General features: G+C 36.7%; 1 protein-coding gene across 3 annotated transcripts in view; it reads left to right on the top strand.

The window, feature by feature from the left end:
- The window catches only part of CTNNA3 (catenin alpha 3), a 418,023-nt gene that overhangs the window by 352,493 nt on the left and 39,403 nt on the right, over positions 1 to 26,127 (top strand). For all 3 annotated transcript variants that reach the window (XM_042862647.1, XM_042862648.1, XM_042862646.1), the window contains 2 exons: positions 12,541 to 12,633; positions 24,325 to 24,506. In XM_042862647.1, the coding sequence (XP_042718581.1) occupies positions 12,541 to 12,633; positions 24,325 to 24,506 (275 nt within the window). The remainder of the gene's footprint in view (positions 1 to 12,540; positions 12,634 to 24,324; positions 24,507 to 26,127) is intronic.

The raw sequence follows: 26,127 nt of genomic DNA, 5'->3' as shown, positions 1-26,127 counted from the left end.
TTAGGATGGACTCTTTTCAGCATGAAGCAGAAAGTGAAGGGATGCATTGCGAATGTATTCAGTGTTCAACTGGGATGCAGTTATATTTCAAAAATAGAAATTAACTGTGTTCTAGCTCGTGATCTCAGATTTTCTATCATAGGAAAGGAGAAGCAGTGCTGCAATCTGCTCTGACATTGAGTTAATAGAGTTTAAGGCCTGGTCCAGTTGTCAGCATACGATACAGCTATGTGAGAGTGAAAAAGATTTGGGAAGAATTTATTTATTTCTTTTTACTACTGATAGTTCTTTTGCTTTACTTTCTTTATAATATCTTATAATCCATAAGTATACTTCAGTTCATTTTTTTCCATTAATGATACATTCCTGATGTTTATTCTTTTCTTTCCTCCAATTTGCACCACCGGATTATTTTCTTGAATGCATGGTCATAAAGCTGAAATGCAAAGTTATTGAAGGCAAGCAGGCCTTACCAAGGAAGGAGGCATAGTTATAGCAGGGAGACTGACTCAGTAAAAAACAGGAACTGCGGAAGGAAATTAATCTGAGAATTTTAAAAAATAATAATCCTCCATTGAACTTGATAAGTGGAAGACTGGTTACCTGAAAAAATTCTGTAGAGGCTGACAAACCAGATGCTACCTAATTGTCTGAGAACCTCAGGGACTTACATCCTGTTCTAAAGAAGAAAGAAAAGAGATGCTCTGTTATATTCAGTACCAACAAAGTCAGTATATATTGACACTGAAGTGAGGTGTGTTGCAGCAAGGGAGTACTGTGCATCATCTAGCAAATGGATTATGTGGAAATTGCATCTTTGGAGCACCATTCTTCCAGTAGAACTAAGCTATTAGTTTTTGAGGCTCTCTTGCTGTTCCCTATAGCAAGTGCTTTAGTTATTAGGAAAGCAGAGCAGTAACATTAACGGAAAAATCAGTTTCTTAGTCCATGTGCTCTGTTATCCCAGGCCTCCTTGAGGTAGTCCACACAAAAATTGCTATGGGAAATAAAAGGAAATCCAATTCATTTAGTTGGATTGATTACTTTTTCTGGAAGTAAAAGGAGCCTTCATAGATGTTCCTTAGCTTGAGAAATTATTATCTGTGCCATTCCTATTAGCTTAGGGAAATATCCTGGAATTTGATATGTATTACATTTTCTTACAAAAATAATAACTACTTTCATGTTAGGATAGAGGAAAGCATATCCATATAGAATACTGAGAATAAAGAGCTGCACTTAATTGCCTAGAGTGATGTTTTTGGCAGCCTGGGGATGCACATAGTTTCACTTAGGTTTCCCTAGGAATGACAGATGACAGCTTTATGAGCTCCGTTGCACTCCTGGCAGCTATATGGCCTTCGTTCCTGAAGAGACTCTTCTTGTTACAGTAGAATCAGGTTTCCTCCCTTGGAATAAAGAGCGCCATGGTTAAAGTAATGCCATTCTGTTGTCTGCTTGTAGTCTTAAAAGCACAACCACATGCTGATTAGAACCAACAATAATCAGTGTCAGAGTTGGGTAACTGACATCTATTGTTCTTCTACATATATTCATTGTATTAAGCAGGCCATTTCCTGTTCTGGGTGGATTACCTTCTTTCTAATCAGTTTGTAATTTGCTTATTGAGGAGATCAGATAAGCGGATGTGAAGTAACTACATTCTTAAATCTTAACAGATGTAAAGTGGGGCTAGGCAGAACAACAGCAAATTGTGATTTCACCTGGCTGTGTTGAGGTTTGGACTTCTGGACAATAGATTAACACTGATTTCTGAAATTGAAGCAATCCCCAGTGGAGAAAATTGTGTCTGCTTAAAACTTAAGCTGTCCTTTCTATTCTTTTACATTACTATGGTCTTAAAATTCATGCCTTACAGCTTCCATCTTCTCAGGCTTGACTGCTTCATTTAGTTTTATTGCTTATATGGAACTTACAGATCACAAAGCAGATGACTCACCCTATGTGCCCTTTAACTGCAGAAAGGATTTGAAAGAGTTATTTTTTCCTGGATTAAAAGACCTTTCTGGCAGCATTGCAGCTGGCTTTTGTTTTTGTTTATTTGTTTGTTTGTTTTAAATTATTGTGTAATCTGCTCATTTTGGTGTTTTTTTTTTTTTTTTTGGTTTTTTTGTGTTTTTTTTTTTTTGTGTGTGTGTGTGTGTGTATGAAATTGTCCCAGTCATTTGTAGAACATACTGTCTGTATAATTCATAAAACTGTTTTCTGCCCCTTAAGTTAACATTTCCCAGCTGGTGGAAGTAAACCCAGATTAAATTTTAGTCTGTGTTTAGTTTAGTTATCAGTTAACACCATCATTTTCTCCTGATATTTTCCATTCCAGAAAACTCAATAGCAAATATTAGCAGCAGTTTGGATAATAAGAGAAGGAATGATTCACTCTTACATAGTTTGTAGGATTGCCAAATAGCTCATAGGTTTGGCAAGCAGTTGCTCCTAACATAATTGGCTTTTAGGCTGTGATATATCGTATGCTTCCTTTTTGTTTATTCTTGGAAAAAATGACGAGCTCAAATATTTATCTATGGCATAGGAAAAAAAAGTTGAGAGCATCATGAGTTGCAGGAAAATAGCATCCTTCACAGAGGGAAATTATTATTGTTTCTTTAAATAAAAACATATTAGGGGCCACTCCACAACTAACATGAATATGCTACCATAAAGACAGGGTAGTTTTCCTGGAATGGAGGTAGTTCATCACAGACATACTTTTGTGTTGTCCTGCCTTGCATTAATATTGTTTATTTCTATCCTCTTCCTTTCTTTCCGTTCCTCTTCCTCTTCTTTTTTCTTTAATTCCTTTTTCATTTCTCACCTATAATCTTTCTTATATTTTGTCTCATGTAAATGCAGATTTACTTCTAATCTTGGGCACTAAGATAGTATAAGAATTGTTTATTGTAAAATATGAATGCTGGAATTCTCACCGGGTGCCGGTCTCTTTAGGAAAGGGTAACTAATGCATGAATTCTGATTTCGAACTTGGGTAAAATAAATAATGTAGTCAAGTATGATATTTAAAGATACTAAAGTATATTAAAAGACATTTAGGAGAGCTCCAGTAATCCAATTTACAAAGTCTTACTAAAAGTGAAAACAAACATAATAACTAGGTTAGAGTATTGGATGTAGGTTAGAAGATGGATGCTTAAATACAAAGCTAAAAGGCCAGGCACCTATGTTCATGTGCCTTAAAGTCGTTCTTTACTAGGAGAGTGGTTAGGCCCTGGAACGGGCTGCCCAGGGAGGTTGTGGATGCCCCGTCCTTGGACGTGTTTAAGGCCAGGTTGGACGGGGTCCTGGGCAACCTGATCTGAATGTGTATGTTTGGTGGCCCTGCTAGGCAGGGGGGTTGGAACTACATGATCCTTGGGGTCCCTTCCAACCCGGGTGATTCTGTGATTCTGTGATTCTGATTCTGTGATTTAATGGTTTTTATACACTGGGGAATTCATTTGAGCTAAACAAAAACAAAACAAACAAGCAAACAACAAAACAAATAAAACAACGACTGTTATGGTCTATTTTCCAGAGCTAAATTCACAACTCTCTGCCATGCCTTCCCATATAGGACGAGGGAATTGCTTGGTGTAGCAGGATAAAATCCACAACTGCCATCATCTAAGAAAGTAATTTAACACAGTTGGCAATTTAATGAAAATAGTGTCATCTTTATGATAAGTAGTTTTCATATGCTTTTTGGCCAGGTGACTTTGCTAAAGGCTTGGAAGATTAAAGGCAATTTCTGTAGCCCTGGACTTCTGTTATTAATAAATGAACCCTTTGAATCGCTTTTCTAAAAACTGAAACATGATTGCTTTTTGTAACAACAAAATAAAGACCATTAAAATCAGCACATGTACCATAAAGTGGTTAATAGAAATTATAGTTTTGTTGTAACCTGGCGCATGGTGTTGTGGGATTTCTACTTAATTTCCTGATTGAGCATATTACAGTATCAAAGTAGTATTGACGCAGTGATATGTATACCTTACTTTGGAAACTGCTGTACTTGACTTGAGGATGAACTCACTTGAGCTCACATTATGGTAATGTGAGTGAAAGAGGCAAGACTTTAGCTTTCTCTAGAGAGGAAAGGAATTGGAGCTAGGGCTCTAAAGATTTGCTCACGCCCTTGAACAGTTCAAGTATAATTCATACTACCTCCTGCTCAAATTACTGTTATGGTCACAGACATAATCCCTTCCTGCATTGGCAGTTGTTGTATTCTTTTTGACACATTTGTCCTGTTCATCAGATGCATTTCGTTTGTGCATCCTATTCTTGAGGAATGCAGCTTTAAGGTAAAATGTGAGCTATGAGGAAATCAGTGAATGGGCTGGTCTTATTTAGCTTAGTGAACACAGCAAAAGCGGGGAGAGAAAAGGGAAAGATATGATAGCCATTTTAAAATATGGACAATTTTTTTTGCACAATTAAGCATAAAATGTGTTTTCATGTGTTCATAATGAATAGGAGGAAAAAGATTAAGCTTTGACATCATGGGAGAAGATTCAGTTTAGACACAATTCATATATGAGACAGATTTTGTGAAACTGTCATGGTTATTAAGGATCTTGTCTTTCATAACAGTTGCTCATTTTTATCTGTTTATTTTATCTGTCTGTGTTTGTTAATATCTCTCATTCCATTTTCATTGGGCAAAAGAGACTGTTTAAGATGCCTACCATGCTGTATTGTGAAAAAAAAGGCAGAGGGGAAATATTAATAAGCTTCTCACTTGGTATATTGAAGGTGAAGATTCCTGCTGCCTTTTTTCATAAGCTTGTTGTAAAACCTTCTCAGATTAGAAAATCATCAGGTATACAAAACAAAGTATTTTCCATGCAGTAGTAAATGTATTAGTGATGGGAGTACATGTAACCTTTAGTAATTATAACCAAGTGATCTAATAAATATTATTGTGCAGGAATAACAAGGACTGAAATAGCTAATGTTTTGGATGATTTTTGATTTGTTTTTAATTCCGCTTTACTTGGAGAATCTACTTAGTAATAGCTTCTTAAATTGGAGTCAGATTGCTGATTTGTGACATGAAGACTGGTTTGCAGAATGATCTACTTAATGTGTTATTTAGTTCTTCCTCAGCTGATACAGATCACTGAGTTGAACAGTTATTGGTTACTGAGTGACTAACTGTGGCTGGATGCATGTTACAGGCATCAGAACACTTAATTGTTAACATCAGGAATGAAACTAATTAAAAAAAAAAAAAAAAACAAACTATGGGTATGATGGTATTATTTTTACCTCACTGTCTAGGATGAGAATCTGCTAATATGAAAAAATTTATAGGTGGGTCTCTTTGGAAAAGATGTTAGCGAATGGTAGCTGTGTGTTCAGAATTGGGCTATGTATTAGTCTGCATTGTTATAGTTGTGCACAAGATTTGACTGACTGGTCTGTTCCGTGCACCTTTGTTTAAGATGACACATTTTACTTGCATGTCTGATACTAGAGAGAAGGTCAGTTGACACTCAAGAGACTCCAGGAAGTCTTTAGGTCCTAGGTAATAGTTTTATCTACTCCAGTATAACAAAAACATTTCTAATGGGAAACCTTTTATTAAAGGATGCATCTATCTATCTAAAGGATTTTTTTAATTACTTCTTTAGAATGATCACCTAGCATAATTCACTTAACAGAAATGATGTATTTGACGTGTCAGGGAGAAGTCTTTGATGCCTGTTGCTCAGGCTTTTATTCATCTGATGTTTGTTGTAGAATTGAATTGTGTATTTTCTTACTTGTAGTACTTAAACAGTGAATTGTCAATCTTCACTATATTCTTCTTTACTTTTAACACACTGATTTATTTATTTATTTATTTATTTTGAAAGCAGTTTCAGTTTTCTTATCTACATTTTATTTGATAGTCTGCCTTGAAACACATTTTTAGTTTTGAATTTGGGAATGGAGTTTCTCTATGATAAATGGAGTTTCTGCAGGAAGGTCTGTTTATGAAGGTCAAAGCATGATTTCAAATCTCTTTTCATAGTGGTAGATTTATCTTCTGTATCTTGCTACTCCCCGTCAAAAGGAAGAAGCATTGTATCTTTGAAGCTAGCTACATGGATCTTCATGAAAATCAGCTCCTGTGCACTGGGGATTCACCTACCTTCCATGGGACTCCTCAGTGCTAACTCACAGTGTCAATCAGTTGTGTCTTGGAACCCTCAGAGAACAGAAATTATATGATCACTCTGGACAGCCTGCTTCACTGCTGGGCTGCCCTCATGGGGGAAAAAGGTTTTCCTTATTCCTAACCTGAACCTCTCTTTTTCAAGCTAATTCCTATTGTCCTTCATCTTCCTTCCTTGCTTTTTTATAGAGGCTAGCACCATTTTCTTTATGACTTCCTCATAGGTTTGTTGGGCTGCAGGGCTGCTGCTCTTAAATGTCCTAAAGTCACTTCTTCAGGCAGATAGAAGCTAAGAGGAAGCCAAAACTGGATTTTATGGGTTTTCTAGTAAGGGCCAAGTAAATGGAGATTATAACTTCCTTTGATCTGTTGGTTGCACAGTGATTCATACAGTTGAATGTTCTCCCAATGTTTCCTGCTGCCAGGGCACACTGCAGGCTTACATCCAGCTTGCTATCAACCAGGATCCCCAGGTCCTTTTCAGCTGATGAGATCAGCCACACAGTCCACAGCTGCTTCTGTTTGTAGCTAGGGGTTCTCACAGCTGCCAGACTTTGCCGTTTTCTTTTTGAATTTTTTTCAAGTTCCTGTCAACATATTCTTACAAACTTATAATTTTCTCTGGATGGCAGACCTACTCTTAATAATAATGACTGGTCCTCCAATCTGGTGTCATCTGTAAACTCACTGAGAGTACTCCATAACCTCCTCCAGACATAGTAAGGATGTCGTATATAGCTGATCTTGGGATAGACCCTGATAGTACTTTTTGTGTTGCCAGTCACCAGGTTGAACAAACCTATGAACTCTGTGAGCCTGATTATCTGAGCAGTTCTTAACCATCTAGTTGTACGCCCATTCAAAGTTTAATAACAAAGCTTGGTTACAAAACCTGGGAGATGGCCAAAAAAGCCTTTCTAAAGGATATTCATTGTTCTTCTCTCACCCAGAAATGTGGTCAGTTTGTTGTACAGGGCATTCAAGTTACTGAGGCTGTTCACAGGTTCACAGTCACCACTTTGTCCTTCATGTGCCCAAAAGAGTGTTTTAAGAGGAATCATTCCATCATTTTCCTTGAGACTGGAATGACAGTGTGTGTACTGTACCTCCCCAATTTGCCTTTCTGACTTTTTTTGAAAACATGAACCATTATGGCATTCTGAAGACTACACTGAAAAGCATCTCCTTTGTTGCCTCTGGAGTTTGCCAGCCCTACAGTAACAATGTTTTTGTGTACTTTTTCATATGTGTGGGACTCATAGAGAAAACAAGTTCTTTACTCATTTTCAGTTGTTGGAGTAATGTTTGGAAGTAAAGCATTCTGTTTCAAATTTTTAGGTCATGTATGATTTATAAGGTTTTACGGCAAAAATGAGGGCAACTATAAAATTGACTTTTCACTGTCTTAAGAATTATTTCCAATACAAATTAGTATATTATGAAATATTTCATTTGTAGATTAAATGTCATAATTAGCTTCCCACTAGATGGAGCAGCTGTATGTCAACCAAGTAGAGAAAAAAGAATATATTTTCAGAATGCAAAACAACGTATCTTTTATTAAAAATTAATATTCTTTGTTTCTTACTGAGTTTAAAATGGAAACTTCTAAGTAATGTGGTGAAGTTTCTACTTAGTATAATCAAGGATAGTCCTTGACTGGAGCTACATTATAACTATGCTTGATCATATTTTCTGTTATTATTTGGGATGTTACATTGTTTTGTAAAGTACTGTAGAAAACATGCTTCACTGAAAACTTTCAATCTCTTCATGAAATATCTGGAAATAGGCTTCCAAGTTCCCAAGTGAACCCTCAGGAATCTGTTGAAGAATTTAGTCTCTTGAAAAATTAGCTTCTTTGCTTGTCATGGTGTTTCATTTGTTCAAAATGGCTACCATTTCTATAAACCTCATTTTCCATGTATCATTTGACCCTAATGTGTGCAGTGCCATTCCTAGTTTTGAAGTTCATGCATATCTTGCATGAGACATTGAAATTTATTTTATATACGCAAGCAGTATACATAATAAATTGGCTATGTAAATATTGAAGGAGGTCAGTTTTCCCTAATGTCTTAGACTTCAGAAATATTTGTATGCTATTTCAATAGCATAACTAACTCAGCATTATCAGGAGAAAAGCTTGTTTCAAACTCTTCTAGGCATTATGCGAGAATGGCATACTTATTCCAAGAGTTACAACCGAACTCAGGGAAGGGAAGAACGAAACCAGAGCTGAAATGCCAGTTTTCAGCATAGAAGGTGTAACTTTGGATAGAAAATAGCGCTGAAACACTGTGTGCCAACTTCTTAAGCAGTGCCAACTTCCCAGTTTCTATTTAGAAAGGATTTTTGGAAAGCACTTATCAAAAATTCACTTTAAAAGTTTCAGTTACATTCCTGTGCTCACATCTTTCCTGTCTCTCAGGCCATTGCTGAGATAACTGTTATCTTAGAATCACAGAGTCACCAAGTTTGGGAAAGACCTTTAAGATCACCCAGTCCAACAATACTTCCTACAAAAGCATGTCCCTCAGTACAACGTCTAAATGTTTTTTGAACACCTCCAGGAACTCCGCCACCTCTCTGAGCAGCCCATTCCAGTGGCTGACCATTCTCTCAGAGAAGAATTATTTCCTACATCCAACCTGAATCTTTGCTAGTACAACATGAGGCCATTTCCTCTCATCCTATTGATGGAAGTTACACTGAAGAAGAGGCCAATCCCCAGCTCACCACAGCCTCCCTTCAGTAGTTGTAGAGAGTGATAAGGTCCCCCCTGAGCCTTCTCTTCTCCAGACTGAACAGTCTCAGCTCCCTCTACTGCTCCTCATAAAGCCTTCTCACAAGGCTCCAGCCGCCCCACAGCTTTGTAACCCTTCTCAGGACAAATACTGAGGCCTCAATGTCCTTCTTGTAGTGAGGGACCCAAAACTGTACACAGTACTTGATGTGCAGCCTCACCAGAGCTGAGTACAGAGGGATGATCATTTCCCTGCTCTTGTTGGTCATGCTGTTTCTGATACAAGCCAGGATGCCATTGGCCTTCTTGGCCACCTGGGCACACTGCTGGCTCTTGTTCAGGTGAGCACTGATGAATACGCCCAGGTCTGTTTCTTCTACACAGTCTTCCAGCCACTCTGCCCCAGTTCTGTAGCATTGCCTGGGGTTGCTGTGGCCAAAGTGCAGGACCTGGTACTTGGTCTTGAACTTCATCCCACTAGCCTCTGCCCAGCAGTCCAGCCTGTCCAGAGCCCTTTGTAGGGCCTTCCTACCAGGCAGATCGACACTTCCTCCCAACTTGGTGTCATCTGCAAACTTATTGAGGGTGCACTCAGTGCCCTCATCCAGGTCATCAGTAAAGATATTGACCAGGACAGGCAAAATCTTAATATACTCACAGTGAGAACTAAAAACACGAGGATTGTCACCTACTCAGGCTCCTGATCTATCTAGCAATTTGTAGGTGATTAATCTTACCTTTTTTGTACTAATCTCTTGGAGTCGAAAGTTGTAAACTGACTTAACACTACTAATCTTAATGGAAATTGCAGCTTAAGCCTATAAAAATTATTTGCACGGTTAGTCACAAGAACAGTTCATCACCTGCATTTGAAGATTAACTATCTGTGATGTGTACAGGATGTGGCAGGGCAATATTTTTACTGTTATTTGATGACAAATTCCTTGCCAACAAGTTGACAACACTACTATCAAAGACAAAGTCATAGTCCTTGATTTAAATGATTGTGTCAACTTTACATCCATAATATCTTAAATAATATGAGAAAGATATTTTTAATGGGAGGTTCCAAGAACAGATTCCAAATACAGATGTATTTTCATGTTTAATGATAAATAGGAGGATTTAGTAATACTGACAGTATAAGAACATTGCATTTTAATTTGCCCTAAAATGCTGTTTTTTATTTTTTCCAAAGTGACACTCAAAGTAATTTCTTTTTGCAAAAATCTGAGAAGTGCTTTTAGTGAATTAGAAATAGACATCAATGATTATGAGGTTATTAATAAATTGATTAGGAAAAATAAATTAAACTACCAGTTTATTCTTCTCCCTCAAGGGTATCAAAACTCTGGCAGCCTGTCATCTGGCAGTATTAAGTATGTAACAATAGCAGTAATGTGAATAACACGTGAAGTAGCATGCACTAGCTAAATATTTGTGAAGGGCCCATTTGTGAAACATTTGCTGTACATTGTTACCCTGAATGATGTGATTCCTGACACAATGAAATTTTCCAATATGGGCATTAGTCACATTTTCAAAGTAGTGCAGATAATCTCTTTAAAACCATTCTGTTCTCAGTGCACAATATAATGAATTAAATTCTGACCCTTGTAGAGTGCATGTAAAGCATTTCTTTTTACTGTTCTAGAATTTACATACCATATTGACTTTGTATCGTAACAGTATAAAAGTCATCAGTGCTAGACTTGACTATAATTTGGAGTTCTCAGTAGCAAAACCAGTGAGAATGCAGATTTATTAAAATCATAAATATGGAAATGCATATTTACAGTCTGTGTAACATGTAACCAGTAAATAATATGATTAGTCTTAAACATGTAGGGGTGTATTTGAATGTATTTTTGTGGGGATCGAAAAAAGGCTTTTTGCAAATGACCAGAATTTCTCAGAATTACAGGCCAGGAACATTTGGATTGTGTGGAATTCTTATTTGGTCTAATGTCAAGACAAAAGCCAAAATATTTTGTGACACTAATAATCTTTTTCTGAAAAGAAAATGTTCCTTTTTCCCGCTTTATCATTAACGTATGTGCAGGTAAATGAGTTGTGTTCACCCCAAAAAGTGACTGCCTGTCTGTTTTCTTAAGGATATCTAGGCAGTACTTTTCACCACTAGGATTACATTTCTGTCAGGCTGGGCAGCAGCTTTACATTGTTTATTTCTTGCAGTATTAGCTCATTTAAATTACCGTTATTTTGTTCAGTGAGTAAAACCAACTCCTGTGCTTTGAAATACCAGAGCGCTATTTAAACCTTGTTTCAAGGCTGATGTTGAAGTCTAGCAGCACCTATTCCATCTGCTGGCCACAGAGCTACTTTCCCAAATGACTGGAATGTGTGCAAGTGGATTTATACAGTTTAATTTAGTGTTGCTACTATATTATGGATCTAAAAATCAAATAACACAACCCTATAGTGCTTCTCTTAACAAATATTGAGTATGTATAACCTGCTAGTAAAAATGAGAAGATGAAAACACATAGCTACTCTGGATTAAATAAATGCATATTTGATTTGATTGAAAATTGGGTAAAAGTAATGATGATTTTCAGGGTGTTTTTTTTTCTGCATATCTTTCGGTACTTTTATTATCCTCTCCTTAGCCTCTCATGTTTCTCTTGGGACAAATCAGGTTTATGGGGTTCTAAGAATGGTATGGAATTCTAAAGGCCAAGCTGATAGTAGACCATCCAACAGCAGATCTTTATTCAGTCTGGCTCTAGGTGTAAATTTGTTTCTTTAAAACGTGAATCCCTTTAGCCAGAGGAAAGCTTTCTGAATATCCCATTGCATTGATAGGACCAATATTAATTTTTAAATAGTTCGTAATTCTGAATGGTGCATGCTTCGCTGTGTGCTGCTGTGTTAGTATGGTTAAACTTGCTTTGAATGTTTGTTGGGTGTCCCTTAGCCATGTTCATTGTGCTTTATTTACTAAATTACTGATGATAAAAATTTGGAACTCCTGCAGTTTTTTTTCATGGTATTTTTGTAAATGGGAATGTAGGAAATAAATTTCAAGGCTTAACTCATACAGAAAATATATCATATGGAGAACAGTGTTTTTCATTAATTTGCTCAGGGTATAGTTGAAAAAGTCACTATCAAAAAATGTTAGCAGTTCAAGTTCTTCTGATTGTACGGTACAGTATGTGCGTTGCAATAAAGTCAGAGATATACTCCAAACATGAGCAGTTTGAGTCTTTCACATATTAGTATATTACAGTGAGCATGTTAGTGTTTCTGTACAGGGAAGAGAAGGTAGAACAAACCTATGCATTCTGGTCACATAAATGTTTGTTTGTAGTATGCCTTTGCTAGCAGCAGTAATGTGAGATGTAAATATAAAATAAATTCCATAAGTGCTAATTTTAAGAGTCAGCTTTAATGTTATCATGGCTATTTTGATCTAGATCAAAGCTGCCTGACAGAATGTGGTTTTAATTAGCATTTAGTAGTTGTTCTACAGCAAGACTTCTTTTTGTTTGTTTGTCAGACATTCTCTTAGACCAAGTTATGTTTGACATCAATGCCAAATTTAATAACCATAAGAGAGAATAATACTTCAACAACTTTTTCCTAGACACCTGAAGAGCTTGAAGATGTATCTGACCTTGAAGAAGACCATGATGCACGTAGTCGCACGAGTATTCAGACAGAAGGGAAGACTGACAGGGTATGTATTACACTAGGATTTTTTAAAAAGCAGTTTGATGAGGTAAAAAATGCTACTGGATTACTTCTGCTATGAAGCCACTTAAAGTCATACAGTGAATTATTAAGATCTTGTCTGACTTTTAATAGATACCTGAAAATCTACAGAGGGCACCTGACTGATATGTATGACCTGAGTAAGAAAAACACTGTGTGATTTATAAATACACACTGAAGGTGTAAATTAGAAAAATTCTTACACTTCTGGACAAAGCTCTAACAGGTTATAGTCTTGTCAATATAGCTTGAACTACTAAAAGTTAGGACATTTGTAATTTTTATGTCTAAGTCTTTCTGAAGCCTTCAGTGCATATTAACAAAACAAACTCTATATATCTGTATATAGAGATATATCTGTAATCTTAGCTACTGCTGTGCATGAGTTACAGATGTATAATTCTGAAAGTCTGGGTGAATCAATTCTATAGATTTCTATAGAAAATTCTATATTACTCATGAGGAAGTATGCATAACTTAACATTTGACAATTAGGTTAAGTATTTCTGGAAGTTCTGAGTGATGTTTTGCTGCTTGTATCATTATTTAACCTGAGAACTTCACTATATTACTGATTATTGTTTACATTCAGACATTTTTAAGAGCCTCTGAACATTTTGGAGTACCACAAAGCATTTTGTAACAAAAGTGGTGCATTTAGCAAGCATTACTTTTATCTACATTTCTGTCTTAAATACTGTTTCAGCAAAACTGTTCATGACTTTAAGTTGAAAGACCCCTGGGGCCAGAAACATCAATTTCACTAACTGTTTTTAGACTACCTAAAGCAATAACAGATTTCTCACATTTGGTTTAATCTACTATTATTGTGATAATAGATGTTATAAGCAATACAGGTAGTTGAAAAATAGCAAACTTTTAATACAAAAGGGATGTCAATAAAACGTCACTTTTCATAGAATGACTTGGGTTGGGAAATACCTTGAATATCATCCTATCATCCCATTCCACTCCTTGTCATAGGCAGGATTGCTACCCACCAGATAAGGCTGTCCAAGGCTCCATCCAACCTGGCCTCCAGGGATTGGAGCATCTACAAATTCTCTGGGGAACCTGTGTCACTGCTTCAGCCCTCTCTGAGTCAACACTTTCCTCCCAATATCTCATGTAAATCTCCCCTCTTTCAGATTAAAACCATTCTCCGTTGTCCTGTTACTATCTCCTGTGTACAGTCAGTCCCCCTCCTGTTTGTAAGCTCCCTTCAAGTACTGGAAGGCTGCAGTGAGGTCTCCCAGAGCCTTCTCTTCTTCAGAGTGCACAATCCCATCTCCTTCAGACGTTCATAGAAGAGCTGCTCCAGCCCTCTGATTGTCTCTGTGGTCTCCCCTGGATCCATGCCAACAGCTCTATGTCTTTCTTGTCTTGGGGGCCTCAGGCCTGGACATGGTATTTCAAGTGGGGTCTCATAAAGACAGAACAGAAGGAGACAATCTTCTCCCTCTCCCAGCTGGCCACCCTTCTTTTGGTGCAGCCCAGGATACTTTTGGTCTTCTGAGCTGCAGGAGCTCACTGCTGGCTCACGTCCGGCTCTTTGTCCATCAGGACCTCCAAGGCCTTCTCCGCATTGCTGCTCTCAGTGAGTTCTTCTCCCAGTCTGTACTCATATCGGGGATTTTCCTGTCCCAGCTGCAACACCTTGCACTTAGCCTTATTGAATCTCACTAAGTTCAACATTACATTTGTTTTTAAGCAAGCACTCACAAAAAAATGTTTTCTTTATTAAGTCCCTAAAATCATATCCAAAATACTAACTAAAATGAAAGTTGTTGATTTGTGTTCCATTTTTTTTCTTCTAACGTGAATTCTGAAAAAAAACACCCAGTGTAAACTATGAAGAAAACTGTGGTATTAGAATGGTACCTGGCTACTCTTTCAGAAACTACTGGCAGTTTATATTTAAGTCTTATGTATACACAACGAGTAAAATTTAGTTAGTATTTTATTAAAAAACAAACAAAACAAAAAAAAAAAAAGAAAAAAAAAAGAGTTAAGGATTGGGTTTTGTTTTTTTTTTTTGTTTGCTTTTTATTGGCTATATTCTGTTCTCAAGAAGAATTCTGTGATACCTTTTGTACTTCTCATGCCGCATCAACAAATCTAAGCAAAAAAGGCTTATTCTTGGCAATGGGATTTGTTGAGAGACAATGTATTTAGTATGACTGGAATTTTAATCTCTTTTTCTTTGGGAAACAAGTGAAAACTTCTTTACTTTTGTACATATCAATCACATGTTAATTAACTGTCAATTATTTCTTATAGTATGGTGTACAGTGTAACATTTATAAAAGATTTTTCCTCACCTTACAGGATAAAATTTTTTCTGCAGTTAAGAAAAGCAAAATTTTCCTTCAAAATGTTATTCTTTAAGATGATATGGATTCATTTGGAATGTAATACATAGATGGTATACTGAATAGTTTTGTAGATGTTCCTTAAAGAAAGCAAATGAAGGTTTTTCTCTCACTAAGAAAATATGAAAGTAATTTGTAGATGTTTGCTATCCAAATAATAAAAAGAGATCCAGAAAAAGATCCAGAAAAGCTTTGAAAGATCTCTTTTACACACCTGTGTTCACATCTCAGATAAAACAAAGTACTTCTTTAAAGGGAATTTTCTTTGAAACAAACCTCATCGTAAATAGCTCATACCAAACTGTGGCTGGGTCAAATGTATGAAAAAACAGTTGCTTATTAGTAATGGAAATAAACTTCTTCTTTTTCTTCAGTTTTTCCCCCAGATAGTACAATTGCCATAAATTTCACTGCTTTAAGGATCTATTTAGTAGTCATTATTTAATAACTGATTCTGATCCTTTAATTGGGAACAATTTTCTTATATTTCACATTATGATATAAGGGTTGTAAATGGCACATTATAAAAAAATTTAATAGAAAATGACTACATAAGATGCATATTCTCTCAAACCACGTCAAGATGTTGACAAACTTTCAAATGTAGTTTTTCTTTAAGTAAATGTCTGATGAAATCTACTGTCTGCTGAAGCAAATTTGAATGATGTTAGGCCTCTTTGGTCAGCTTTTTGATGCTTTTTATCTGAAGATTTATTCCTGGAATATATTATGCAGTATGGAGACTTTGTATAGGGAAGATCGATTTTAAGGTTTAGACTGGGTTCGATTGATTTTTGTTTGTTTATTTATTTATTGGTCAAGGCAGCGAGTTCTTGTGCAATAGTAAGTCTTTCTGGTGCAGTGGTAAAACCAATGTCTGTAATCCAGAAGTAGTATGGCAAGATTGCAAAGTAGCTTTTTTTTCCCTCCTTATGTTCTTTCTATTGGATGTTTCCAGCATAGTAAAGTCAATTTTATTTACACATTTCATTCTCAATATTAGTTCTGGATAACAGCACTCTTGATTTCACTTGCTTTGTCAAGAGTGTTTCCATCCTCTCGTGTGTCTGATTTCTCAGTGCTCCCAATAGGAAGCTGGTGCTTTTGAAAGAGACTTCTTTCTTTCTCTCATCACACATACAGCATGTAAAACCAAATTGGATATGCATTCACTGATGGTAACAAAGGCTACATCTTAACTCAGAAATCTCATTTTTTTTCGTGTAGATAAAATTGACAGATTATTAATTATAACTTCTCTAGAATATCTCTCTAGAGAGAGGATGTAATAGATCGAGACTTAACCTCATGCTGATATTCCTGACTGCATCTGTATAGGTAAACTTGGAAATGTTACTGACTTGTCTTTCCCTCAGGTAATTCCCAGTCTCTAAGAATAATATGACAGTGCTTATGGCACCTTTCCACATGATGGGATACGGATTAACCTCTGCTGTACGCTGTGAGATCTGTCAGTAATTAAACTGGATAGCAATACTAATTATTTGTAGCACAATTTTATAGCCCTGAAGAAGATCTTTAGGAGCAAATTCTCAGCTTCTGCAAAAACATGTGCTGCTCGCAGATCCGAGGAACAATGCAGTTTTTGTACTGTGAAATTTGGATCTACCATATGCCAAGTGTTCTTCCTCTGATGCCTGTGTCTAACATGTGTAATTATTTTGTAAATTTATCACACAAATGTTGTTTGGAAATTTATGACATTGTAATCAGAGAGAGGTAGTTTGTGACCTGATTACATCAGGTTTTGAGTTGAAGAGAACATTAAGTATTTGCCCAGTAAATTTTTTTACTTAGAAGACAATGTGCATTTGAGGGCAAGAGAAAGTATAAGGGCTTGAAGTTATTAAATTACTAAAGAGAATAGCTTAGCTTAATTTTAAAGCTATTGGTGTGAGTTACATGATCATACTGAAGAATGTACAAAATATTTTAATGTGTGCAGATGAGAAAAGCAAAACAGTTCTCAGACAACCAACCGCCCACACTGTTTTTCAGTTTCTCAGGCTGTTACATGAATACGTAGATAAAAATATCTGAGAGTAAGATCTACATTTGTAGATTTGTTGCATGTTATGTTTGCAGAACAGTTTGGTGCTGATGAAGAGTTGGTTCAGTGTGTGTAATAGTGTGAATGAGAAAATCCAAAATGAATTATTTTCCTGTTTTATTTGTGTTATGCCTTACATACAGTGATTGTTATTTCTTACCTAAAAATATATTCAGCCTTGAAAAGACATCCAAAACAGTCTTACCTCTCCTCACAGGACATGCATTGCAGCCCAGCAACCAGCTTTTTTGCTCTCTGGATGCTTTCAGGTACTTTAACATCCTCGTTATATTGTGAATCCCTGGAAACAGTATTCAAGGTGAGGTTGCATCAGTACTAACTATGGTAGGAATCATCTCTTTTGACTGGCTATCTGTGCTTTCCACTGGCACCTTATAACAGGGCTTGCTTCCATGGCTGACAGGGCTACTGACAGAAGGGAATACTTGGAAGGGAAATGAGACAGCTACTCTTATTCAAGTTTGAAAGACTTTGCATCTAAAGTCACTTTGTTAATATAAATGCTGGCATACATTAACAGCAAGCTTTTGCTATTTGGATAATGAAAAGGCAAATTTAAAATCATATGCAAGATTAATTCTTAGCAAAGCTGCATAGAGTCTGGAAATGTCAATGACAAAAATTCAAGCATAGTACCAATTCAGTGATTTTTGAGCAGGTGTTGCTAATAGTAATTTTGATGCTTAATACATGGATAAAGATTCTTTGTCAGGTGTCATGATCTGTCAAAAGTATTTTATTTCCTCTCTAACTTGCTACATTTTTTCCCTTTATTGAAATAATGATAATTTAAGAATAAGCAAGGAGTAGGAAACACTCTGGATTGTAAATCACGTCTTTTACATGTCGAAGTAGACTGTTTATGCCATACGTGTGTGGTGTGTGCTCTTTGTTCTTTCATACATACTCTTAGTAAAAATACTGAATAACTCTAGAGTTGGAGCAGATCCCTTCAGTATTTCACTTAATAGGATCTAGGAAGGATCTATTCCCTTAATAGCATCTGGAAGGATCTTGTGATTCTAGAATCCTTAAAGTTGGAAGAGAACTCTGAGGGCCATCTAGTCGAACTCTCCTGTAATGAAAGGTACACCACTGCTAGATCCCCAGCCTCACCTTGAAAGTCTCCAGGAATGGAGTATCAGCTACATCTCTGGATAACCTGTTCTGGTGCCTCACCACCCTCACTGTACAAGATGTTTTCCTTCTATCTAACCTAAATCTACCCTCCCTGAGCTTATAGCCATTTCCCTTCTTTCTGTCGCCAGAGATCTTGCTAAAGAGTTTGTCCCCTTCTTTTTTATGGCCCCCTGTTAGAGACTGAAAGATTGGTAGCAGGTCACCTTGCAGCCTTCTCTTATCCAGACTGACTATCCCCAGTTCTCTCAGCCTGTCCTCATAGGAGAGGTGTTCCATTATGTGGATCATTTTTGTGGCCCTTTCCTAGATGTGCTCCAACAGGTCTGTGTCACTCCTGTACTGAGGACTCCACATCTGGACAACTTTGATCCCTTCAACTTTGACATGATTTCTTGGAAAGTATTCTGTGAACAGTTTTTCAGTGAGTGACGCATCCACTCAATGCCAATTATGTAGAGATTATGTTTCCCTAGATTGTTTAGAAAGGGACATGAGAACCAATGACACAATCCAATGCAGCCCATATTCATGGCGTATTTCTTCTTCATCTACAAGCCTGTTTCCCTGGCACAGAGAGGAGTTAGATTAATAACATGCATTGCCTTTTTTGTGAAGGTTCACAAAATCGACGTTACGAATTTGTGTTTTTGAAATTATCTGCTGATAGCTTTATCTCTTCATTCAGTTTTGCTGTATGTAAAAAATACACAGGAGCTGACATGGCAGCAAAAACGAGGCACCAAAGTTGATGAAAGCAGGCTGGACTTCAAGAATTATGTTACAGACCTTAATTCCAGGAAAAGGCAATTGGTGACCTCAGGGAAGAAATGCAGCTTCTTCCAGCTTCTGGTATCACTCCCATACATTTAATCTCTAGGGAATGTTCTTTATATTCACTTTGCCATGGCTTGTTAATATCCAGTATTTGCTGTTTCACCTCTTTATCCAAATCTGAGTGATTATTCACTCAGTAGAGAATGTAGGATATGATTTAAAAGGCAGTGGACACATCAATGTTAACAGAATCACTCCAGACACTGAATTTCTTCAAATTTCTATAAAAGCAGTTTTCCTCTTCTCTAGTTACAATCTCACAATGCTTTGCACCTTACAAATAGAGGAAATGTTAAATAGTTTTCAAAGGGAAGCTCTTCCCTTTCAGAGAGATATCTGGCTTGTTTCTGTCTCAGGAAATTTTTGATAATGTAAACATTTGTTTGGAGGCATGGTGCTTCATTCTGCTGTTTCTCTTCCCTCCCTTTCTCCCTCTCTCCCTCCACACCTCCATGTTAGGTGTCATAAGTATTCTGACATTATGGCTCTAGCCAGTAATTTGTTTTAGGGGATCAGGAAAACAAAAAGCATGTCAGTTTAAGAATTCAAGAGAATACCGTAGGTCTATACGGAAGTCATCCTTGGAGAGTGAAGTCAGGCAGAAAGGCCGATTTTTGAGGTTGGAATTTCACTGGCAAATGATGCAGCAGTGGGACAAGAGTCAAAATCTTCACTAAGTAGCTGCTTCTTATGGATCGTCTGTTTTAGTCATTGTGTGGATAATTTGTAAAATCTTTTACGTTGTCTCAATCTGTAACAATAAACTGACTGAAACTTAAAAGGGTTTGAAGTAAAAAGATTGTCTAATCTTATTCTATAGCATCAAGTTGCAAACAAGGCAATGTACGTAACTCCTCAAGAGTTAAAGGAAATTAAAGAAAAAAAAAAATACATATTGCAGGTATTTTTCTTTCTTAAGGAAAAAAGAAAAGTAAGAAAAAACAGATTTTCTCTCTCCTAATTTTAAGTTTTCCTGTACCATCTCGTAGAAGTAATGAAAAAATTGCTTTTCCTAGTGGGCAAAATAATCCAGCACTTCTGTAATATCACATGATTAATTTAGGTCTTTACTTTATATGTACTTGTTGCCTATTTCAAGGGGAAGTCATATCTACACTTACACTGTGCATACATTTGTTTTATTTTGTTAGTGGCCTTCCAGTATTTGAAGGGATCTTATAAACAAGAGGGAGATCAACTTTGTACACGAGTAGATAGAGACAGGACAAAGGGAAATGATTTTAAACTAAAAGAGGGGAGGTTTAGGTTAGATGTTAGGAGGAAATTCTGTACTTTAGAGAGTGGTGAGGGGCTGGCACAGGCTGCCCAGAGAAGCTGTGAATGGCCCATCCCTGGAGGTGTTCAAGGCCATGTTGAATGGGGCCCTGGGCAGCCAGGTCTGGTGGTTGGCAGCTCTGCCCATGACCAGGAGGTTAGAAATGGTTGTGCTTATGTTGCTTTACATCCCAAGTCATTCTGCAATTTATGATCCTATGTTAATAAAGCACTATGAGGGAAATGAGATAAAAATTCAGAATTGCGAGGTCAGAACTGTGGTTTCCTTTGTGCCTTTGTTTGGCTGATGTGTCTTATTCCAGCTGAAAGTTATTCTTATTGACATGTAACAGGATACTTTGTCAGATTTCCCTCATTAAGATGTCATCTTTCTTGTGGTTTGTGTATCAAACCATACGTTCTTCAACTCAAAATAGCATGGAAAGGGGTACTTGAGTTCTTTAGATTCTGTAGCCCAGATCTTTATTTTTGTCTGTTTCATATCTTTCTTAGGAAGCTCTTGTAACCATGAGGTGAATGTGTTTTGATTTTATGTGGCTTGTTTTAGGTCTTTTTTTCTCTCTCTCTCTCTCTCTTTTTTTTATTTTTTTTATTTTTTATTTTTATTTTTTTTTAACAAAACAGGTATAGTATTCCTTTAATTATTAGTTACACTTTATAATTTAGTGATTGCAATTACAACATACTTTGGGAGGCCTATAATTTCCAGTAATTGATATAAATGGGAAAATTAACCTTGTGACACAGCAATTCAAGCATAAATAAAAACTCTTAAATCACATGGCTTGAAAACCATATGCATTGCGTATAAAGCTGATTACCTGTTATATAAATTATAACTGATAATTCGGTCACTGCTGTAACTTCCTGTTTTAACTTTGGAAGATGATGTTTTATAAACAAGAATACCACAAAATATTTGCAAAATAATTGTATGTCTTAATAGTTGCTTTATATAATACATGAGGTGGACCGCTTCATAGAGAAAGCAGTAGATATAAAACACAGCAGTGACATAAAGATGAACAAGACTAAAGATCTTGGCCTCCCCATCCTGGTGGGACATACGGTATCTGCATAGAATACCAATGAAGTCAATTTCAAGTATCTATGTGCAGTTTTTTATTTTCTTTTCTGTAGACATGCATTTAATCATTTACATAATTATACTCCAAAGATGAGTGTTTCTTAAATTATAGTAAAACTTGAGGCAGTTGGGATTCTGCTGAGATAAGGCTTTATTGGGAGGAAGAAGAAAAATGAATAAATTCATATAGAAAAGCCAGCAAGAGCAAAAAGCCTCCAGTCATCCTGGCATTAGTCCATATATAATTGATGTCCATGAGGCTGTTCTTCAGCTCCTCTGAGAGACCGTCTGGTAGGCAGGATCACACAGGTGTAGAAATTACTGGTCAGAGTCAGGAGAGGGCATGTGAGAGAAAGTGTTGTGTCACAAGTTCATTGCCTGTAGTCAGTTACTCATGCCGAGTTGTTTAGTGCTCCTGTACCAAAGCCAGTATGACCCAGATGACCATTTCTAGCAGCAAAAATGAAAGAAAATCCAGTGTAAACTTTCAAATACTGATTTTTTACTTGAGTTCCAGATACAAATCTGAAAGGAAGAATTTACTACGGGATTTGCATTAATGTTTTCACAGCTGTTTTCATAATACGCTTTTCTGTGTCCTTCCACTCTTTCCTTTATTTAACCAAAAATTCAATGCACAAAACACTCTTTAAAATGTCAGGTTATTCATTAAATACGTAAAGTATTTTGAATAAATAGAACTGCCTTTTCTTAATCTTGATGTGGTTGTCATGCTTTCAAATCCAATATTCTGTATCCTGTGATTTGAATATTTTCCAACTGTGGGTATGATAACTTCTACGTGACTTACTGGATTCAGCCTATGAACTTGAATGTTATTTAAGAATCATGTGGATAGTAAGCAAAGACTTGATGCAATTCTGCTTTTCCTTTTCTAGGGAGATTTCAGGTTTGTCTTTCACTGACTTCTAGCAATTATTTCCTGAATGGTTTTGATATACTGAGTCAACAGAGAAGCCTGAGCTTTGTTTCAAATCACCTCTCAGGCCTTCAAGTTTTGGGGAAGAGATAGCAAAGAGAATGTACCCTTAGAACATAGTTCCTACTGTTCAATTACAACTGATGTAGAAGCAGGCAAGCTCTGTTCTGGAGAGGCAGGAACAGCCATTTAGGAATTTAAGCTTCTGATTCAGTGTCTGCAGAGCTAAGGAAGAACATGAACTTCCTGAACGTCTCTATGCAGGGAATCTGTTTTGCATTAAATTTGATTTGGCTGATGCTGGTTAGAAGATTGGCAAAGGGAACTTTTGGTTCTAGCTAAATTAATGCTGCAATTTAAAATCATTTCCTCCACATAACTACACATTTTAGTTTACTGGGAGCTGAAGCACAGCTACGCTTCTGTTTGATTCCACCTTAAATAAAAGACTTACTTAAAATCAGTTCATGTGTGTGATCTTTTATTTCCATCCAGAAGTTTAATACGTAGTACTTAAAAAAACAACCAAACAAACAAATTGGCAGTTACACAATCCCAAGCAATGACTGTTTTTTTTTTATTGCAAACTGTAGTTTTGTTGTATTTCTGCTCTCAGAGTAAATTTACTCAACTTATCAGATCAGTAATATAAAAATAGTTTGTTCTGCATTGTCAAAGAAGTTAAAGCTCTAATTTTTTTCTGGCCAGACCTCATGCATCAGGTACCTTTTTGCCTTATCTCTGCTGTTTTTTGCTAAGCCTGGTTTGTTTTTGTTTAGTTTCTGGCCTGTTTCTGGTAAAAGAAGTCCTGTCCCTTGTCTGTAGCAAACTGATAATCTTGCTCATAAATAAGAGTTCTAAGGAAAGTATTTCTCTTCTCACCATGCTGCATTTTCAGCAGTTACATCAGTCTTGATATATTGCACTTACATTAACATTAAAAACAAACAAAAAAAGGCATCATGCTTAAATGTAGAAAGAATACATGCGTATAGTGTAGACTGAATGTTCTGACTCCAGAACCGGAATGTGCATGGAATGTACCATATCTCTTGCTGTACTAAATCTTCATTTGAAACAGTTTTATCTTGTGGAATATTTGCAAACAATTCAGTCCAGAACTGTAGCCAAGTATAGAGCTGTGTCCTCAAACTTGAGCCCAGTTTGGCTGTGGCTTCATTTGAATGTTATTTTCTGTTAGCATTTAAGGTTTGATAACTTCAGTCACATACTGATTTTCTACGGCTTTAATCAGCATCTTCTTCAAAGACAGAAGATGCAGGTTTGAACTATCAGATCTTTCCCAGTTCTTGAAATAATCCCGAGGAGCCTTCTCAGCAGAGGACAAGCACATTCAAATGTTTTAGAACAACTAAACCTTTCCCTTCATTCTTGTGTACCTGAAAGATTATTGCAGTTTGTCACCTGCATCGCTCTTAACAAAACCTAGAATCCTTTACTTGAAGAAAAAAGGAAAATATGTCAGTCATATTTTATACGGGCTGTTTGGAAGAATTTTCTTTTGTTTCTCTTACTACATTAATAGTAATAGTTTCATGGACAGTGCTGTTTGCATTATGCCAACCTAACTTATTTGCCTCAACCCAGTGATTGCGTACTGATACTGAAATTCAGAAGTACCCAGGCTGGAACAGTTGGCTCAGGTTGCTCTACATTTAAGTTACGTATTTTGTAATATCTAGTTAAAAACAAAAGAAAACCAAAACAAATACCCAAAATCACAATACCAAAAAGACCCCTCTCTGACATAGACAGGTATTAAGCAAGTAACGTTCTTTTGTTTGCAGCCCAGCCTACAGCAAGGGGGCTGCAATTAGATGATCTTAGATGTCCCTTCCAACCAAGCCATTCTATGACTCTATTTTATGTTTCAGGCCAAGATGACTCAACTGCCAGAGGCTGAAAAAGAAAAGATAGCTGAGCAAGTGGCTGACTTCAAAAAAGTCAAGAGTAAGCTTGATGCAGAGATTGAAATATGGGATGATACCAGCAATGACATAATTGTTTTGGCCAAGAGAATGTGTGTGATTATGATGGAGATGACTGACTTTACAAGGTAATTATGCAAAAAATTGCTTTTCAATTTTTATAAATGTCGGAAGCCATTGTCATATCATTATGACAGGAAATAGTGATTTTTTTTATTGTCCAGTGGCAGTGTCTTCACAAGGCTGAATGGCTAAGCTAATGTAATTAGCTTGACAACTAGCTAGCAATACTGAAATGTTGGAGGGAGGACTTTTAAGTTTTGAACTCTGTTTCTCCTTCTCCACTCAATGAAAGGAAAAAAAGAAGCAACGTCATCTTGATTCTGAGTTGTAGTTCTGTCTCATCTGTTACTCTTCTGCTTGTACCATACCATGCTATCAAGCATTTACTATATTTTAGTTGTGCATAAAACCTACTGTACAGAGCATATGTTCAGTCATGCATATTTTATATAACATTACCTGCCATTCCTTGTGTCGTGCTGCTATGTATAGTTTTGAAAAGCAAAATGTTCTATAGTAGATAGTTTTCAAAGCTCGCATTTCTCTCTGCTGACAGTATATGCTCTGCAATAATTATACATATGAAACTGTCTTGGGCAAGAGAAGACTGAAAGGAGGTCTTAGAAATGCTTATACATACCTAAAGTGTGGGTGCTGAGAGGATGGGGCCAAGCATTTCTCAGCGGTGCCTAGTGATAGGACAAAGGGCATTGGGCACAAACTGCAACACAGGAAGTTTCATATGAACATGTGGAAGAACTTCTTCACTGTGAGAGTGGCAGAGCTCAGGAACAGACTGCCTGGAGAGTCTGTGGCTGTGGCGTCTCTTTCTCCGGGGATATTCAAAACCCCTCAAAAACCCTAGCATACCCTAGGGAATCTGCTTTAGCAGGGGGTTGGATGAGATGATCTCCAGAGATCCCTTCCAACTGCTACAGTTCTGAGATCTTAAGTTCAGGAGCTTTTTTTGTCATGCACTGAATACGTGGTCAGTAAATTTCATCAGATGAATTGTACCAGACGTAAATACTGGTTTGTCTTCTTTCTTGTATGTGTGGTTGTTTTTTGTGTGTTTTTTTTTTTTCCCCCACTTTGTTATGAATAAAATAGTTGTTGATACATAAGGCCTTAAAACACAACCACTCTTGCAAGACATTTTGTATCTTTTCATGTAAATTCATATAAGTTATTTCATAAAGGATAAGAAGAAAAACCTCAATCTTTTGCACAGAGATGTGAATTAAGAGGGTTCCATAGAGCTGAAACAGCTACTAAAACTGAGATTTGGCTAAGGCTTGTTAAAGGGAAGACAGTTACAGCATTTAATTGTGCTACACCTTTTCAAATTCTCCTTCATGTGAGAGAGACTTAAAGAATTGTGTGTTGAACTCTGTAATCCTTGCATTCTTACTAAGGGCATAAAATCTGTATTGAGAACTTTTGTAAAAGAAAATATTCTGTCATAAGGTCAAATTTTACATTTGAGGTAACCTCTCTCATTCATTAATTCTTTAAATTATTAGCTTTAGATTAATTGAGGTTAAAAAGGCCAGTTCACGCTCTTAGTTTTATGTTTGTTGAAGACAGCTTAACTGACAGTATTGAGTTCAAGACCAGCTTCTATTCAGTGTTGCTGACTGCCAGGGAGTCCACTGGGACCTGTGGAGAGACTCTGATAGAAAAACT

This window comes from Lagopus leucura, unplaced genomic scaffold (genome assembly GCF_019238085.1).
Source record: "Lagopus leucura isolate 7727_CA_CO unplaced genomic scaffold, USGS_WTPT01 Super-Scaffold_739, whole genome shotgun sequence".
Taxonomy (NCBI): domain Eukaryota; kingdom Metazoa; phylum Chordata; class Aves; order Galliformes; family Phasianidae; genus Lagopus; species Lagopus leucura.
This window is presented reverse-complemented; position numbering and strand designations above follow the sequence as displayed.